This window comes from Metopolophium dirhodum, chromosome 8, assembly GCF_019925205.1.
Source record: "Metopolophium dirhodum isolate CAU chromosome 8, ASM1992520v1, whole genome shotgun sequence".
Lineage (NCBI taxonomy): Eukaryota > Metazoa > Arthropoda > Insecta > Hemiptera > Aphididae > Metopolophium > Metopolophium dirhodum.
In genome coordinates, this window is record NC_083567.1 from 4,454,150 (window position 1) to 4,468,933 (window position 14,784).

The window sequence follows — 14,784 nt, forward strand, 5'->3', positions numbered from 1 at the left end:
AAACATATAATACGCCGGAGCGCCGTTAAGTTTCTATTTTTTTCTAGTATTTCTACTAATCTAAAAAAATAGCAAATTTTATTATGGCATATTATATAAATATAATATTAATATTGGCATATTGCAGAGAAAAATTTTGGAGCATTGAAATCACTAATTTGATTACCAAAGAAGCCGATTAAATAAAAAATACCATCATGAAGGACACGTGTTATTGATTTTAGATTCTAAGTGGAGCGATGAATGTATTGATTTTATAATAAACATCGATGTGTTTTTTAATTTCTTGACTTTTAATCAAGTGAGTATGGTAATTGAAATGAAAAAAGTCTGAATTTTGAAAACTTCAAGAATTTGTGTTAAATAGGAAAATAATAAAAATGTAACTCAGTAATGATGAGTAGGAGGGTAATTTAGCTAGCTTTGATATAAAATATTAATGAGAGAGATTTGATATTACACCCAAACGCCAAATAGTATAAGCAATTGAATCCATAAAAACGTCGGCGTGACCAGTCCCAAAATTTAACACATTTAAATCTCCTAAACTATGATAGCTAGAAAGTTGGTTGATAACTCATTAAAAAAGGATTATCGAGTAAATACTAAATGTGGAATTAAAATTTTTTTTTTTAATTATTTAATTTTTCACAGATAAAAATGAGTTATTTTTCGCTAGATTTTCATGTAGCGAGGTAGATTTCCGAAACTGGAGAACGGATTTTGTTGTTTGGGGTCTTGTTAGATTCACATTGGCTAGGAGAAGAGCAGTGAAGATTTTCAAAACTTTATCCCCAATCGTTAATTCATTGCAAAGCTGTAAAGCTAAAAAACATCAAAAAACGCCAAATAAAATTTGTTTTAATTTTTTTAATGTTCTGTAGTAAATTAACTATTAAAGATAAAGTTCTGAAAATCTCCACCGCACTAAACAAGAGTACAAGACCCCAAACAACGAAATTCGTTCCCCAGTTTCGGAGATCTATCTCACTAAATGAAAATGAAAAATATTTTTTTGTGGGGCTGTTCACACCAACATTTTTCTGAATTCTAATTGTTATATACCGCTTGGGTGTGATATTAGTTAATAAATTTCTAAATATAAAAATCAAGAAAGTTTACATGCCCTGACTTGGCAAGCGTTTTTTTTTTGTTTGTCCGTCATCATCTTTTAGGACAGTAACAATGCTTAGATTTTCTCCAACAGTATCTTTTCTGATAGGAAAGTGAAGCTAGTTGTTGCATTGAGAAAGTCAAAAGTAAGTATAATTGTCCAGTATTTTTCAAAAGCACCAGAAAAAACGAAAAAAAAATTAAGGAAACCCAGGAATTTTTACGCCAAATAGTTTTTTGACAAATTCGATTTTGGTTTTTGGTGTAACTCAAAAACAAATTACCGTAGGTATATGAAATTAACACCATATTTTACCAATTTCTATAAGCAATACTTGATAACATTTTCAAAATATTTTGACATGTTTTAGCTGCTTACTGACATTTTCAGTCTTAATGATTTTTTTCTATAAATGTCAATACAATTTTATTCGTTGGGTCAAAGCGCTTGAAAATGTAATACAAGACTGCTAATATATTGTTAAAGTGGTAATTGAAAAATATTAAAAATAAATTGTCATAATTATTTTTTAAGAGTAGGAATTTAAAGTTCAAATTTTGACAAAATACTTAAAAATTACATGAATTGAACGTAATTGGAAATATAAAATAAACATTTTTTATAATACTATGAATTAATTATTAATTATTTTTATAATTAAATATTTATTATTATTATTAATATTTTATTAGAATTCCATTACATATTACATTACATTATCAGAAATACATTACATTATTAGAAATACATTAGGTACATGCATACATTATTAGAAATAAATACATACATAATTGAATACATAACATTTATTTAATTTATTATATTTTTTTGACATAACAAATATAGTTCGGATAATAGAGGGTTCGTATAACGGAGGTTCGGATAATCGAGGTTCTACTGTAATTATAATATGTTACGAATTATAAAAATAAAATACATGAAATTCCGGTGGGCATGCCGCACATCTGGACATAAAACAACAATACCCAACATTATGATTTCCACGATTTTGTAATCGTATTCAAACGATACATAAAAATAAAATAAATTAAACGAACGTCATTTGAAAATTATATGAATATCGAACGCGAACGAGTTCCTTTTTTAAGCATCTGAACACGAACGAATTAATTTTTTCAGTGAACGTTCCGAACACTGAAATTACTAGTATAATTATTATTAATCACTAATTATGATAAAAACATTATGGAAAGGAAAGACACATTTTGACGTGTCAATACTTCTCGAAAAATGAAATATATTCTTGTTTGCACTACTATAATAAAAACCACTGCACGCGGTAGTGAATTAAACATACTTCCACGAAGTTCTATTGTAATTTCGAAAAAATGGTTGCTATTAAATCTAGATATTTTGTCAAAGAGCTTACACGTGTAAACAAAATTAAAATCGGACATCCCATATGTGCAGTAATTTACCACCGCTTATTGGTCTAAAACGTATGAAAAATACCTGCTGCGATCCCCTTAAAGTTGACTATTCTTCCCATCTATTGCAGTGGACAGGGATTTCAAATATGTGGGTGCCGGGTTCATCAAAGTAAAAAAAAAATGCCCTAAAATATTTTGGTATACATAGTTCATAGTTTCAAACGTTTGTGAACACATAATTTAATATTATTTTATATGTACTATCCATTATGTCATGGGTTGGGGGGGGGGGGGGTTAACAGGCGAATGTAAGTTCCCACACGAGATATAGCAGGTAAAATTTACCCCTGGATATCCATACGTAAGTTCCCACACGAAAAAAATTACACTTGTACGTAAGTTCCCACATGAAAAAAAATTATACCAAACACCAAGGCTGGGCAAAGAAAAGTAACTTAACTTAATTTAAAGTTAAAATTTTCTTATTTTCAAAATAAAAATTTCATACACATAATAATGTTTATATAAATTGCTTATAATTTTAACTTTTAATTCGTTAATGCTCAGCCTTGCCAAACACAAACTTCCTTCCCGCTTTATTTCAGTCTTAGGACTGACGACTTAAACGTAGTTGGTGTGGTTAAAATTTGTTTTGTTTTTGTATTGCATAAAAAAAAGTCCAATTCAATTTTGAATCGAATCTAGTCCGTATAAAATATAATAAAAATTAAAAATATAATGTGTATAATATTTGTATATTATGTATAAAATAAAATATTAATAGAAAAAAATCAAATTTTATTAGGTCTATTACGATAGCTCAAACACTTCACATAGTCATACTGTGTAATTTTTTCCGTGTGGGAACTTACGTACGGGCGTATTTTTTTTCCTGTGGGAACTTACGTACGTACGTATTTTTTTTCGTGATGGAACTTACATATGTACTCGCTTACCTGCTATGTTTCGTGTGGGAACTTACCAAACCCCGGGTTAACGGCCCTGGTCAGCTGATAACAGTTTAACGATCGACGACGTAACAACGATAACGCTATCAAAATATTTGTTTTTCTATTAGTTGGTATTTTTTTAATTTTTATTCAATAACAAATCAAAAACAATTATTATTAATAATATAATTATTTTCTAAAACATCGATTAGCTTGGCGGACCGGCCCCACAGGTTGGGGACCCCTGGTCTGTAGAGGTCTACAACAACACCATAGGGCATAGATTAAAAACAGTAAACACCGGTGCAGTGGTGGTGCTCTACCGTTCTGCTCTCTGCAGTCTACTTACTGTCGCTAATTTGTCTGTTATTGTTGATTTCGTTCTTTTTTTTTTTTTTTTTTTGTCTCCCAATTGATCAACTCGTCGCAATAGGTAACCACCGCCGACTACCCAGGGGATAGGTCTAGTTTAAAATTTGTGTTACCCGAGCTAGTGTGATTGCGACAATGGGCTGTGTTTACAGCAGCAGAAAAACTCTGCCACCTTTTTTCTTCAAAGTAAGTACCTGTCGCAAAATCAGTGGTCTCGACTATGTAGTCGCTTACGGGGCATAAAATATCATTAACATACCTCCTTCGGCAGGTCATAAACATAGACGACAATGGCAAAGAAAAATACCACGGCCAAATGGAAATCGCCACTAGCAACCTGATACTGCATAAAAGCGGAGAACCATCGATTATATGGCCGTTGAGCACGATTCGCCGCTATGGATATGAAGATTTCATGTTTTGCTTTGAAGCCGGCCGTGCGTCTCCTTTCGGCCAAGGCATATTTGCGTTCAGAAGTAAAGACGCTAAAAATATTTTTAATGCAGTCAAGGAAAAATTACAGGTACGATTAAAAAAACTTTGGATATAATGTTATAGGTAGTTATTAAATATTAAGTAGGTTATGTAAACCTATTACTCGTTTACATCTCGACTATTAAAAATTAACTAAACATTAAAACAAAATTAAGAGAGAAAAATATAACATTGAACGCATGGAGTGACACTTACCTATTAATTTATAACAAAATGCTGTTTGTATAGAATTCATAGGTTTTAATTTTCGTGTGATTTACGGTTTATATAATAAATTATTTTTAACACAAAAGTGTGTAGTGAGGTTAAAGGATGTAGATGAGGATTCAAGGTTTAAGGTCTAAAAACTTGTTGAATGGCAATGTCATTAAACATGAATATCTGATAAAACAATATTAATATGTTATATCAATATATTCCATTAAATTAAGAACAAATTATGTATTTTAGATTGAAAGTGGAACAGATCCAGTCAATGATCTCGCTTCTGAAGTACGTAATTATTCTGGCCAGTCGTATACAAGTACACATACAATTGAAAAAGTTTACGATGAATTCAATTTCAACGGAATAAGGTTTAGTAGCGAGTCAAACAACAACTTCCAACCTCCAGATCTCATGCTGGATCCAGATACTGCATTTTTACCAAGGAGTTCATATGTAAACATGTTGAACGACAACGAAGAGGACGATGATTTGTTCAATGATCCATTTGAGTTACCTAAAGATACTCCCACTTATACTGAAGTGGAAATAGCTGCTTGCACACCTAAAAGGAAGAGTGAATCATTGCCCACTTCCCCTACAGAGATCCCAAGTTATACAGCAATAGATTTCAATCAAACGATGCATTTAAGTCAGAAAATGCTTAGGGGAAGCGATGATGCTGGGGTAAGGAAAACTAGACATGATTCTACAATGAGCAATCCTTAATATTATCAAACCACTATTCGGAAACCAATTATAAATATATCCAACTAGATCTGTATATTCCACCAGAATATTTATGATGATCTTTGACTGCTCGTTATTTATCTATATAAATTATTTCTTGTTTCGACTTTTGATTTTGCTTCCTGCATTTATTGCATTTATATTATTCGGTGCTTTTTTTTTTTTTTTTAGTGAGACTTTGTTAGATCAAAATTAGTAATTAGTTGTGTTAGAGTAAATAGAGGTAATAAATATTAAAATGTTACATTTTATATTTTAAAATCGTAAGGAATATTAATAATTTCTAAAAACATTATTAACTGTTAATTTAAAAGTACACTTATTTAATATATGTGCCAAAGCTGATGCGATGTGTTTTTCACAACACAGATCCTTTTTAAGATAATAATATTTAAATATTTTATCAAACACTGGGGATAAATAATTACTGTTATATTGTTAGTTGTTACTATAGTTTTTCTATGATCTATTAATTGTAACCAGTTTTGCCAAATAATTTTTACAAATTAAATATTAGGTAAAACGGATACACAAATTTCAACATTATTATTTATTTTACGCAATCATTTCGTGCCATATACATTCCTCAAGGTTGTTCAGACTGAATAATTTTCTTTGTTAAAACATTGTTTATGATTTGTATTTTTACCAATACAAATAACAAAACAATAAAATAAAAAATGTATATTTTATATCAAATAAAAAACAATTTGATAATAGTTCAAATAACAATTTATATAAAATATAGTTTTTTACAATACTCAGTTAATACCAAAGAATTAATGTTAATTACACGACATAATTAAGAAATTTATTGTCCAATAAAAAAGAAACTGTTGTTAAAAAAAACTAGTTTGGTTGATTAGTCATTTTTCATGATTAAATACCATAGATAGTATATTGTTAGTTGTTACTGATTATTATAGGTTTATTTGTAAGAGATGATTATAAATATTTATAATTAGGAGTTATGATTATATTATATTCTATAGTAATCAGTGCTTGTAGCCCATGTTTGTGAAATGTATTTATTTTTTATAAATCAAATAATTATAACCTATATTATAATAATATTATATTCATCATGTTAACTTGTTTTTGTAAATTTATTAATAATTGGTATTCTTATCAATTGTGTAGACCATTTATTAGTCAATGGCACTAGTGCACTACTATTATCTTGTAAATATTTTTACAGGAACAATTAAATACGTTTTATGTCTGAAGACCGTAATTATTGTTATTTTTATTTCATAGAATTTAAACCGCTAGATTATTTTTTATTTGACTAAAACAATAATTACCACACCACAACAATAATAATAACTGCATACATTTTCAATACATCTTGAATCCTGAACATTTTTATTTTATCATTTCGTTCCTATTGGAATCCTCCAGTATGAATCGGATCAATGTCAAACCTAACTAATTCAAATGCGATCAAATGATTATTATTATAACAGTAAATACACAATATTTGGATTAGTCTTATGGTGATTTTTAAAAACTAACTGAACATTGAATCAATTTTTTTGTTATACCGGTTTCATGGATCTTGTATATCTAATAATTTTGGTGTCGTTTGATCAAAAATTAATTTTACATTAGACAGTAATACCAGTCAATGAAAAATTGTATCAACACAATCGTCATAATATTTAACTCATAATATACTGACTTACATTACTTATATCACTCAATTCTTTAACAAAAGTGTGCAACGTCTTACGAGTTAATGCCTCGTGCTATGGGTTTCAATTATATTACATTAAAGTTGGTTTTAAATAGAGATTTCAATAAATTGGTTTATATTTAAATATATGCTATACTTTGAAGTGTTATGAATTTGTCTTACAACATCATAACAATGCAATATATAATATTAGTTATTGTTTTCGTTATCAATTCAATAGTTCTAACACAATGTGAATTTGGAATAAAATACAAGCAATTCAATAAATTAAAACAACTGATTATTTACAGAGTAATTAATTAAAAACGTGGTATTAATTAGTTCTCAATTATAATATACTATTGAAAGAATGTACAAAAAAAAAAAAATAGAAAAATATTTTACAAGTTTACAAAATTGAAATATCATATAACTACAGTAGTAACCATAACCGTGGTTATAATTACCGTTTATAGTGTACTGTATAAAATAAAATGACATTTAAAATTAAATAAATATTTAGTCATTTTTTTAAGGCTATTGGTCGTAAGATAAATATAAAATATTAGATGAACACCACAACATGGTATATATCGTATCATCCTGTACTATTGTAGTTAGCATTATAATTCACGGTAGTTTACCATAAAAAAATATAATAAGGACAAAATAATATAAATCTGTATTATTACACATACTCGTACGTCCAGTTGTACACGTTCTTTTAAAATAAATTACTTTTGCAAAGATTGATCTACTTCGTACAAAATTTTACCTATTAATTAATAAATTGTTTTTTATACATCAGTCTTGATTATCTTCTATATAATATTAAATATGGTAAATATCTGTGGCTCATGGTACTGTATTGGTTGCCATAGCGACAGGCCACATCATCGGACCTTTGGATATCAATTTTGACATTGCATTTTTAATGGCAACGAAATGTCTTTTAAATTCTAAGCCACAACCTCTTGAAAGTCTGAAGTCCATGAGAGTCTGATGATTCATTGGAATCACATTAGATTTAAACACTAATCGCTGATCAGCAGTGGTAATTGTAACCTAGAGTCAAATGAAATATTTTTTATTTCTGTTATTTTAAAATCTATTTTAATAGGTAACATACCAAACCAGATGTATTGATTTTACATGTATAACCCAAATCATCAAGAAACTGCGACAGAGTGGCTAATGCTTCATCAGACGATAAACAAACAATAAATCTCGTCATTCTCTTGACTAATTTCTGAATAGAATTCTAAAAAATAACAGTTAAAATTGTATAAAAATTTTTTTTTATACTTAAAATTAATTAATTACGTTTAATGTAGTAGATACTGTTTGTGATGTCTGAATTTGCGAAGACAGCAACAAATCTTCAACCTGAGTAGGCTGGGTAAATGAATGTATATCGGATTCATTAGGTGGAATAGATACAGAAAATGGCACTGCTGCTGGAGCTGGTTGAGAATAACATGGACGTGCATCATCAAACCCTCTATCGGACAAAACTGAAATGCCCACTTTCTTGTTGGCTAAATAAACATAATAGTATTATATTAATATTAATTTCAAATATAATTTTCAATATATTTAAAATTACTATTGAAAATAATTATTCTAACACAGAGTTAAGATACCCAGAGATAACTGATGTTTGTTTAATTACTCAGAAATCACTTGGTACCTGAATGTGTATTAGATTCTGTCTTAGATAATTAGCTTGATTAAATAAAAATGTACCACATGTTTTTGACTTAGTGAACCAATTATGAGATTGAATTTGTGATATATCATATCTTCTAGACGGCGTGGGTATCAATATTTTTCTTACAAGCGACAAAGCCAAGGTATCTAATTTACACCATGGTGAATGACTAGCATAATCAGTAGTCTTCCATAATTTATAATCTTCGTCATCATCTGACGGCATTTCCCAAGGTAACTCTAAATTCATAAAAATTCATAATTTAGTTATTTGTTACATTTATATAATATGTATATTATACTATTTAATTATATTTAAGGAAAATGTATGAACTGAAATATAAATGATTTTTATTAACTATGGCTTTTAGTCAAATTTTTAACATTTCTATTATATCTATAAATAATTAGATCTTTCTATGTAATATAACAGAAATAAAGATTGGAAATTAATTTTGTTGTTATTAAAAATTGCAAAGTGAATGTATGCATGCACACACATATTAGGAAAACAACTATGTTTAAGATTTAAAATTTAACTGTAATAACTATTTTCATAAAAAATAAATCTGCAGTATTTAAGTTTTAGGTAAATCTTAAGTAACAAATTTACTTTAAACTGATAATTTTAAAGTTATACTGTTTTATATTGTGTTTGAATTCAATGAAAAGATTACTAAATAAAGTTATATGTAGAATTACAGTGTGCTCCACTTAAGATGTAACAGAATTAATCATTACTTGGATGTTACTACTACTTTTCTACAATACAAATCATAATTATTTCAATATTTAATTTAGTCAACTTTTAAAATTAAAAATCTTAGTTTTTAAAAAATATGTATTTTAGCATTCCCTACTATTAGCAAAATATCAGAATTTCATTTGAGGTAATTTGTAAGGTATATTGTTCTATGTAGGACACACCGTATAATTATTAATTAATATTCTAATTAAAATTAGGTATTAACTATAAAAAATATAGGTGAAGTATCAATTGCCAATAACATTGGTACAGAAGCTTTAGGGCGTCTCTTTAAAATATACCTACAGCTAAAGTACCAAAGAGATCAACATTGACACATTAATGAATTACCATAGTATATTAGTGAATTAATGTAAGTAATTTATTAGTGTTTATTCAAAATAATTACCTCCAGCAAGCATAGAAACGAGTATAATACCGCATGACCAAATGTCAGAAGGTTCAGCTTGATAAGGTAACTGTGACAGAACTTCAGGAGCTAAATAAGGTCGAGTTCCACACCTCTTTTCAAGTTTACGCCGCTATTTAAATTAAATCAATATATTACGTTAAATTATTTTAATGGGTATTACAAAAAAAAATGTAAGCACAAAATGATTCTTTAAATGTGAATTAGGTTATCATTCATTTTTATTATATATATTTTTGAATGGCGTACATTCCCCCCCCCCCCACCCGGTTCTTTTTTGTTACTTTATTTTTATATATTTACCTTCGAATATAAAATTATTATTTTCAACACATATTTTTTAACTTTTGTTCATATTTTTTTTTATTTTTTAAAATCTGTACGTTAACTAAAAAAATCTTTAATCTTAATTTCAATTAAAAAAATAATAAATAATACTTAAAACAAGTTAAGTTAAAATATAATTTTAAATAAAAGTAAAATAGTAGTATACTAATATTGAATTAGATGGGTAACATTGAAATCTAAAATTGTGTCCAAAACCCAGTCAATTACTAAGACTATTAAGATAACATTTTTATACGATCTTACATCGTCATGAGCATTGAGTCAATATAACTGTTCAAAGCAGTTTAGTAGTGGTTATATGTTTTAAAATCAAAATTCTTGTTGTAATTTTTATTTTTTTGTGGTAATGGATAAAATACAAATTTATAAAAGAGACAGAGAAGGTTTAAAAAATTATATGTATACAAAATTATTTAATATTCACAGGTACAGATTTTCAAAAAAAAAAAATGTACGAAAGACTAAAAATTAAGTTTAGGAATAACAAATGAATCAGAAATAAAGAATTTTTTACAAACTATGTCATTTTAATGTTTGAATTTTTGGCCAATTATACCTATTAATTATATTTTGTTTGTACAATCTTTTTTTATTTTTATGTCAAATTTTTTGGCCAGCTGTATTGTTCTATATTATATTATTTAGACAATCTTTTATTTAAAATTTTATTTTTACTTAACTCGTTTTGAAATATTATTTATTATTTTTTTATTGAAATTAAGATTAAAGATTTTCTAGTTAACGTATAGTATTTACAAAAATAAAAAAATAAATATGAACAGAAGCTAAAAAATATGTGTTATAAAATAATAATTTTATATTGGAAGATAAATAATTAAAATTAAAAAAACAAAAAAATATGTTGCGGGGGTAATGTCCTACTACGCCGAAAACAGCCGTGGGGAAATGTCCGTATACGATATATTTTAGATTCTGAGTGAAACGATAGATGTATTGATTTTACAATGTGTGTCATCACGGTTTGGGGCAGTGAAAATGCTTCGATTTTCTTCAACAGTATCTTATTCGATGGGAAAGTGAATCTAGTTGGTGCTTTCGGGAGGTCAAATTTTCAAATTCCCAATAGTTTTTAAGAGCGATGGGAAAAACAACATAAAAATTAAGGAAAAACTGGAATTTTTACGCAAAATCGATTTTGGTTTTTGGTGTAACTCTAAAACAAATGAACGTATAGTTATGAAATTTTCAATGGTTATTTAAATTTGCATTTTCTATACACGATAAAATTTTTAAAATATTTTGATTTGATTTGAACTGTTTAGGAACATTTTCAGTTTCCAATTTTATTTGTATTTTTTTCTATGGATGTGAATAAAACTTTATTTGTTGGGTAAAAAAGCTTGAAAATTTAATACAAGGCGGCTCCTAATATATTATTTCAAAGACAGATAAAAAATATTAAAAATCGTTAGTCACAATTTTTTTTTATGTTGTGTTAATAATGTTTGTAATATTGATACAACCTGTAAATTTATTTTTTACAACAAGTACAACCGCTGTGGGAGTTGATGGGTTGGAGGCTTGAAAGAAGAATCCATCCAGTGATGGAACTTCTTGACAGATTTAATTATAAGCATTTAAAGTTCAAGTATTGACAAAATGTATATAATTCACGAAAATGTGCAAATTATTTTGAGTTAGAAAATCATAAAAAATTTTCAATTTAAATCTAAGATTAGAAAATGTAATCCCCACAGGATTCTTCATAAGATTGTCTACTTGATCAAAAAAAAAAAAATGTCTACAATCAAATTAAATTTTTATGAGCGTTTGAAATTCATATTTTTACAAAATTGGATATTCACTCGATTTCTCATGTAGCGATTTTGTTGTAATTCGAGAACGAATAACTGTAGATATATAAAAATTTTACTGAATGTTTATATTTTCATTTCTGATACAACCATAAAATTGTTAAAATATTTTGAATTGTTTTCAGCTGTTTATGGACATTGTCAGTTTTCAATTTTTTTTTCTAAAATATTAATAAAATTTTATTTGTTGGGTAAAAAAACGTGAAAATTTAATGCAAGGCTCCTGATTTATTGTTAGTAAATATAGTAAGTATAGTAAATAAATTCTATAAAATAGCTGATCCACATGAAAAGAAACACGTATAAAATAAATATTACCTACTTTTCCACCACATAAAAATAAAGTTGCTAGTCCAAAATCACTTATTTTTAAATTTCCATGTTCGTCCAATAATAAATTTTCTGGTTTCAAATCTCTATGTGCAATACCATTATTATGTAAATATTCCTAGAAAAATATAATATAATTAGTACCTACCTAACATGTTTAGATATAAACTTATATATTAAAACAGGAAACATACAACTCCAGCAAGCAACTCTTTAAAAAACTTCTTAGCTTCCGGGTGAGGCATTCCAATGTCCGGTTCTAAGTTACAAACAATATTTATTACTTTCAGTTTAATAAAATATAAATACTAATTAACTTACCAATTCGATCAAATAGTTCACCTCCTGATGCATATTCTAAGAATATAAAATAATGATCTATGCTATGACGGTGTCCAAAATATTTTATAATGCTTGAATGCTTCAATCGAGAATGTATAGCTGCTTCTTTTTTTACCATCATTAGTGCATCAGGAAAGTTTTTTAAGTCAACTGTTTTCATAGCTACAGTGCCATTGGTATTTCGGTTTATCAAAAGTTTTACCCTAAATCATAATAAGAATACAATGATTAAATATTATACTTTAATATATTAGGTATGAAGCAAATAATAAAAAAAAAGAAACTATTTTATTAAAAGTAGAAACAAAAAATATTGTACCTATCATGTTTTTGGAGATTTATTTGTCATCTAATTACATTTATATTTTTAAAATGGGAAGGAATAAAGTACAGTGCTTTGAAAAATATGGAATTGGGAATCCTATGCAAATTTAGAGCATGAAAACACAAAAACAGGTAAACACGTATGTATCAAAACTGATAAAACTATAACCAATAGGTACTACAGTTCACACTGGTTATGTCTCATCTCATGTTTATTTTTCCTAAAACCAACGAAATCGTGCAATCCTACTTTAATTCAAATAAATCAATGAACTGCCGTATTTAAACCCATGGTCCAATAATTATGTACACATTGTAATGTGAACATACTCGCCAAATGTTCCTTCGCCCAACGTCTGAGCAATTCTCCATCCTTCGACAAATTCAGTACTCATTTGTAGTCCTTAAATCTGTAAAAAAAAATACGTCAGCATTATTTACACAGGTAAGTACCTAGCATTGATTTAACACCGGGCGAGCCACCTTCAAACGAGATGCTCGTTTAACTAATATATCTAATCATCTATCCATTAAAAAACTAAATGCAGAATGGCAATATAGGTATCTCGTACTTGTATACCTACATAATATATTATCATATCTTTTACAAAAGTCATAAAAGAAACACATGTACCTATAGGTAAACTACGCGACGATTATTATTTTTCAAAGGAGTGTCTATCTCGAGATTTTGATTCGTACAAGACGCAAACACGAAAATATTGAATAGCTATTGTTGTTCACATCGTAACAAAGTCGAATACTTAACAATGAAATTACTCACTGCTTGGATTATACCACTTATCCTTCTTGACGAACTACACGTAAAACGGCAAACGTGGTTTAGACAATTACAACCCAAGTCTGAAATCCGAATTCGAAATCGCAAAAAAAAAGTGTCGAGTCGTTGAGTGGATAAAAAAAAAAAAAATACGTAAACAATAATTACAAACGTCAGTAATAAGTGAATAGTGAATACTGAACATCCGAACGGCGAATTCCGTTAACGTTAACCCGTTTGTTTTTCAAAAGTTTGATTTTTGAGGTTAGTTTCGGTGTTTCGTTTTTTGTACAATCGAATAATATTATAAACTATCGATAATACGACGTTCCAAGGACGTTGTAAGTGAACATTGGATTTAAATTTTTAAGGGGCCATAATAACCATTATAGACGATAGACATATTATTCACGATTAAAGATATTATAATATTATTATAATATCTTAAATCGTGGGCATATAAATATAAATAAACATATTTATATGTCTACGCTGCTAACCACCAAATCTGCTAATAAAGTGGCAATATTTAGGAAATATGCAATTCTGTTGTGTTAGTCTTGGTTCTCAATGATGATTGGAAGATATAGAAGGTTGATAGTCGATGACTTAAATAACACACAAAAATGCCGAATGCAAAATTCTTTAAAATCTCTAAAAAATTAACTTAAAAATTTAAAAGGATGTCAGGCGTTAGCGCACCAATGGTTTTTTCTCTCCGGCCCATAGACAAAACGCATTTACACACAATAATTTTTTCTATTTTTTTTATGTTATTTTAGAGTATATAAAAACCCATTACAAAAAAGATAGAGAATAATATTTTTGGGGGAATGACATATCGATTTGTCTAAATATTGTCTCAAAACAATTTAAACATAATTTCAATTTACAATAAACATTTGTTTGTTTATTTCGAAAGTCGAATACAAAGTCAAATAACAATAAAATATAAAATCGATGTCATTCCCTCAAAAATATTATTCTC

The 14,784-nt window shown here is 27.9% G+C and overlaps 2 protein-coding genes across 3 annotated transcripts; one reads left to right on the forward strand and one right to left on the reverse strand.

Moving 5' to 3' along the window:
- Positions 1–3,576: 3,576 nt before the first annotated feature.
- LOC132950779 (fibroblast growth factor receptor substrate 3-like) lies at positions 3,577–6,221 on the forward strand. Its single transcript, XM_061022338.1, has 3 exons — positions 3,577–4,013; positions 4,099–4,350; positions 4,773–6,221. The coding sequence occupies exons 1-3, from the start codon at positions 3,963–3,965 to the stop codon at positions 5,253–5,255; spliced, it is 786 nt and encodes a 261-aa protein (XP_060878321.1). The 5' UTR covers positions 3,577–3,962; the 3' UTR covers positions 5,256–6,221.
- A 1,400-nt stretch (positions 6,222–7,621) lies between these two features.
- On the reverse strand, positions 7,622–14,026 carry LOC132950778 (serine/threonine-protein kinase grp). Of its 2 annotated transcripts, none has more exons than XM_061022336.1 (10): positions 13,800–14,026; positions 13,346–13,425; positions 12,671–12,894; positions 12,544–12,608; positions 12,342–12,467; positions 9,816–9,948; positions 8,698–8,901; positions 8,275–8,489; positions 8,081–8,212; positions 7,622–8,016 (listed from the first exon to the last, which is right to left on the reverse strand). In XM_061022336.1, exons 2-10 carry the CDS (start codon positions 13,408–13,410, stop codon positions 7,807–7,809), a joined length of 1,374 nt encoding a protein of 457 aa, XP_060878319.1. In that variant the 5' UTR covers positions 13,411–13,425; positions 13,800–14,026; the 3' UTR covers positions 7,622–7,806. The 2 variants fall into 2 exon arrangements, with proteins under 2 accessions (XP_060878319.1, XP_060878320.1); XM_061022337.1 differs by lacking the exon at positions 13,800–14,026 and adding an exon at positions 13,650–13,727.
- Positions 14,027–14,784: the final 758 nt, after the last annotated feature.

What these genes read in the sequence shown, in the direction of transcription:
- LOC132950779 (XM_061022338.1), top strand. Translation starts at nt 3,963, where the DNA reads ATGGGCTGTGTTTACAGCAGCAGAAAAACTCTGCCACCTTTTTTCTTC. An exon ending in TGCCACCTTTTTTCTTCAAA is followed by an intron (nt 4,014 to 4,098) that starts GTAAGTACCTGT and finishes CTCCTTCGGCAG; the next exon opens with GTCATAAACATAGACGACAA. An exon ending in CAGTCAAGGAAAAATTACAG is followed by an intron (nt 4,351 to 4,772) that starts GTACGATTAAAA and finishes TATGTATTTTAG; the next exon opens with ATTGAAAGTGGAACAGATCC.
- LOC132950778 (XM_061022336.1), bottom strand. Translation starts at nt 13,410, where the DNA reads ATGAGTACTGAATTTGTCGAAGGATGGAGAATTGCTCAGACGTTGGGC. An exon ending in GGCGAAGGAACATTTGGCGA is followed by an intron (nt 12,895 to 13,345) that starts GTATGTTCACAT and finishes ATTATGATTTAG; the next exon opens with GGTAAAACTTTTGATAAACC. An exon ending in CGTTTCTATGCTTGCTGGAG is followed by an intron (nt 8,902 to 9,815) that starts GTAATTATTTTG and finishes TTATGAATTTAG; the next exon opens with AGTTACCTTGGGAAATGCCG.